This window comes from Globicephala melas, chromosome 2 (genome assembly GCF_963455315.2).
Source record: "Globicephala melas chromosome 2, mGloMel1.2, whole genome shotgun sequence".
Classification (NCBI taxonomy): Eukaryota; Metazoa; Chordata; class Mammalia; order Artiodactyla; family Delphinidae; genus Globicephala; species Globicephala melas.
The window spans coordinates 67,336,679-67,341,251 of NC_083315.2; the positions used below are offsets into that span (position 1 = coordinate 67,336,679).

At 52.0% G+C, this 4,573-nt stretch overlaps 1 protein-coding gene across 1 annotated transcript; it reads left to right on the forward strand.

The window, feature by feature from the left end:
- The first annotated feature begins 2,331 nt into the window (after positions 1 to 2,331).
- Positions 2,332 to 4,336, forward strand: LOC115862887 (adenylyltransferase and sulfurtransferase MOCS3-like). The gene is given in 2 exon segments (XM_030875186.2): positions 2,332 to 2,734; positions 2,737 to 4,336. Coding segments are annotated over 2 exon segments (1,365 nt in total). The 3' UTR covers positions 3,699 to 4,336.
- The last annotated feature ends 237 nt before the right edge of the window (positions 4,337 to 4,573 follow it).

A 4,573-nucleotide genomic window follows, 5' to 3' on the forward strand; every position in this document is an offset into this window, starting at 1 on the left:
CAAGGGACCTCCAGGTGGCCTTTGATTCTCATGAATGGGTCCACCATCACCTTCCCCACAAACCAGCTGGGCCCTCGAACCTCCCCTCCCACACATCAACAGGCTCTGATTCTCAGGGTGACAGAGGAAAGGGATGGACACTGAGCTGGAAATTGGGACATACAGAATGGCTCCCCAGATGTCTCAAGTTTCCTCCAGGCCATGTCTTCTCCCTGTGCCCACCGGAGTGTCCCGCCTCCACCACCCACATGTCCACCAGATCCCACATCACAAGGTGGCCCTTTAGTCCACTGCTGTAGCCTCAGACCTCCGGCTACTGCCCCAGGCAAGGTCATGGCCCCTCTGCCACCTCCCCCGAACACCCAGCCTATCACCATCTTACCCACGGATACTTACTGAGTGTCTTCTCTGCACCAAGTACTCTTCCAGGCACTGGGGGGACAGCAGTGAACAAAACAGACAGGGTCCCTTCCCTCACGGAGCTTTCACTCTAATGAAGGAAGCGAGGGAAACAGACAGTTAAACAAAACAAATGAGTAAACTATAGGGCATTTTAAGTAAGATTTATTATAGATAACTTTACTATCATTGAAAATAAGGGCTTTGGTTAAAGAAAAAAAAAGGGATGGGTTTGGGGAGTGTGGGGTGGAGTTGCTGTTTAAATGGGGTGGTCACGTAGGCCCCCTTGAGAAGGTGACATTTGCTCAAAGAATTGAAGGAGGTAAGGGGGTCTACCTTAAGGATTCCGAGGAAGAGCATTCCAAGCAAAGGGAACAGCCAGGGTGAAGGCCCCTGTTTGAATCCATGTTGCCTTTTCTGTGCACCCACATTTTTCATCCCTTTATTTGGCCCTGAGCAGAGTCCAGGAGCATCAGAGGAAGTTGCTCACTTGGCCACCTGTCCTGCTGTACCAGGAGCTCCTTGGGGCAGGGACCCTGTAACGGTCAAGTTCACAGTCACCTCAGACCCCACCCTGACATGTCCAGACACACAGACACAGACCCAGACCCTCATGCCCAGACATACACACCCAAACTTGTACACAGAGATCCACACACTATGCCAATAGAGAAGGCCTCAGTGATTGTCTATTGAGATGAACTGAGTGAAGAGGAAATCATAATTAAGTACACTCAGCCCCATCTAGTTTACAAAGGTCTCCCTTGTGCCTACTCTTTGAGCTTGAGAACTGGGTGGTTAAAAATAGTGAGGCTCTGGGGCTTCCCTGGTGGCGCAATGGTTGAGAGTCCACCTGCCGATGCAGGGGACACGGGTTCGTGCCCTGGTCTGGGAGGATCCCACATGCCGCGGAGCGGCTGGGCCGGTGAGCCATGGCCGCTGAGCCTGCGCATCCGGAGCCTGTGCTCTGCAACGGGAGAGGCCACAACAGTGAGAGGCCCGCATACCGCAAAAAAAAAAAAAAAAAAAAAAAATAGTGAGGCTCAGAGAGACCAAGGTGAACGGGCTTGTCACTGGTATTTGCAATACTGGAACCCAGCTCTTCTGATTTCCATCCAATATATGTTTTCATTAAAAAAACAAAAAACTAAAAAATAGGTCAGATGTGAACATAGTACAAAATTCAAAATGTCCATAGAGGCAAGTGTCCCTCTTTTCCCCGCCATCCCCACACCCCCGCTCGGCACACAGCTTCCTCCCTATAGAGTCAGAGTGCACTTATCAATTTACTTCCAATGGAGACTTCGGCTCTCCTCTCTCTGTGAAGAGAATCTGCACTGCACATACATCTGACATTATGAAAACAGGCCAGGAGTCCCCACTCTGGAAGCATCTCCTCTTTGCTCCTAGAACCTAGGTTGTCTGGAGCCAGGCTTGGCATCCTCTTGGTTTCCCCAAACCCACAAGCCTCTTGGATCCATGACATGGTCACTGAATAGTTCACATCTTCGTCCCTGGGGATGATCCAATCATCATGAGGAACGCTTCGTCCTCAGAGAGAGGAAACGGACTGAGGGAGGAGAGGAAACGGACTGAGGGAGAAGAGGGAAGGAGTAGGAAGGGGCTTGGGAGGGGGAAGTTGGGCACTGCAGGAAATCACACTGTGCTGCAGTTTCTTTAAAAGTAGGCAGTGGCGCAGTGGTTGAGAGTCCGCCTGCCGATGCAGGGGACACGGGTTCGTGCCCCGGTCCGGGAAGATCCCACATGCTGCAGAGTGGCTGGGCCCGTGAGCCATGGCCGCTGAGCCTGCGTGTCCGGAGCCTGTGCTCCGCAACGGAAGAGGCCACAGCAGTGAGAGGCCCGCGTACTGCAAAAAAAAAAAAAAACAAAAACAAAAACTAGGCCCCCGGACAACTTCCCAAAGAGGCTGCAATGGCGGCCAGGGAGGAGGTGCTCACTTTGGAGGCTGAAGTTGCCCAGCGTGAGGAGGAGCTGAGTTCCCTGAAGCAGAGGCTGGCGGCGGCTCTTCTGGCCGAGCAGGAGTCAGAGTGGTTGGTTCCGGTGTCTCCCCTGCCGCCGAAGGCCGCCCTGTCGCGAGATGAGATTCTGCGCTACAGCCAGCAGCTCGCGCTGCCTGAGCTGGGCGTGCAGGCACAGCTGCGCCTGGCGACCGCGTCTGTGCTGGTCGTGGGCTGCGGGGGACTCGGCTGCCCACTGGCGCGGTACCTGGCAGCGGCCGCCATCGGCCGCCTGGGCCTTGTGGACTACGATGTAGTAGAAGTGAGCAACCTGGCCCGCCAGGTGCTGCACGGCGAGGCACTGGCCGACCAGGCCAAGTCTTTTCGGCCGCCGCTACACTGCGCCATCTCAATTCGGCGGTGGAGTGCGTGCCCTACGCCCAGGCGCTTACGTCAGCCACGGCGCTCGACCTGGTCGGCCGCTATGACGTGGTGGCTGATTGCTCCGACAACGTGCCCACTCGCTACCTGGTTAACGACGCCTGTGTGCTAACCGGCCGGCCCCTCGTGTCGGCCAGCGGCCTGCGCTTCGAGAGCCAACTCACAGTCTACCACTACAGCGGTGCGCCTTGCTATCGCTGCATGTTTCCGCAATCACCTCTGGCGGAGACGGTGACCAGCTGCGCGGATGGCGGGGTGCTTGGTGTGGTTACCGGGGTCCTGGGCTGCCTGCAGGCGCTGGAAGTGTTGAAGATCGCTGCAGGTCTGGGCCCCTCTTACAGTGGCAGCCTGTTGCTCTTTGATGCCCTCGGAGGTCATTTCCGCTGTATTCGGCTGCGGAGGCGCAGGCCCGACTGTGCAGCTTGCGGGGAGCGGCCCACTGTGACTGATCTGCAGGACTACGAAAGCTTCTGTGGCTCCTCAGCCACCGATAAGTGCCGCTCCCTACAGTTGCTGAGTCCGGAGGAGCGAATTTCTGTCGTCGACTATAAGCGACTTCTGGATTCCGGGTCACCCCACGTGTTGCTGGACGTCAGGCCTCCAGTGGAGGTGGACCTGTGTCGGTTGCCTCACTCCCTACACATCCCTTTGAAACGTTTGGAACAGAGGAATGCGGAGAGCCTGAAACTCTTGGGAGAAGCAATCCGGGAAGGGAAGCAGGGCACACAGGAAGGGGCATCTCTCCCCATTTATGTGATCTGCAAACTGGGCAATGACTCCCAGAAAGCCGTGAAGATCCTGCAGTCCTGGACAGACTTAGACTCTTTAACAGTTCGGGATGTTGTGGGAGGCCTCATGGCCTGGGCTGCCAAAATCGATGGAACGTTTCCGCAATACTGAGATGGCCGGTAGAGTCTGACCAGCGAAAGATGTGGGTTGTCATGTTACCTAAAATTTTTTTGCCTTTATGAATGTATTTGCATTTTTTTCAGTAATGTACGGAAGAGCCTGGGATTCTCCAATATCTGCGGATAGGTGGACTTCTTTTTATAAGGAGCTTTTTAATTGTAACTTACTGGGTGATGTAGCAGTTAAGGGGTTATAACACTGTTCCTCTGAACTGCCTTGTGTTTGCAGCACTTGGATGGTGTGTTGAACAGGTGGGATAGAATGTAAGTGACAGGACTTTGTGTTTTGAACTGCAGGTCATTTGCGTGTCCTGCCTTTTTTTTTTTTTAAATCTCCCAATTAAAAAGCTCTTTAAAGTTGTCCATTTTATTGCTTGGAAAGCTGTCATACACTTACTGAATTGATCACGGATGATACAGTTAAGATAAGTTTATTGTTTACTAAGACATTCTTTGGGTGTTATTTCTAATGCAAATGATGGAACATGCCCTAGAGAAATCAGTGTTTAAAATGTAAATTGTTAAAACATTAAAATGAAAATTAGCTGGGAAGTGGTCATTCTATTAAATATTTTCAATTAATAGCCAAGTAAGATATTTACAGTCTAGCAAGATAGAAACCACCTTTGTAGCATGTCAGTTTCTTTTATAAATTGCTGATCTTTTCTTAGACTTAACTTCAGGGTCCACCTTATGTTGGACACGTACAGAAATTTCTAAACTGTATGGTTTGTCTTGCTTTGGAATCTTCAAGTCCCAGGTCCCAGCCTTCTGCCCTCCCCTGTCCTTTTGTCCCTGTCCAACCTGTTATTTTTATTTTTGTCTTTACTGTATGGCCAGAATGCCAAATACAATATTGAATTAAAG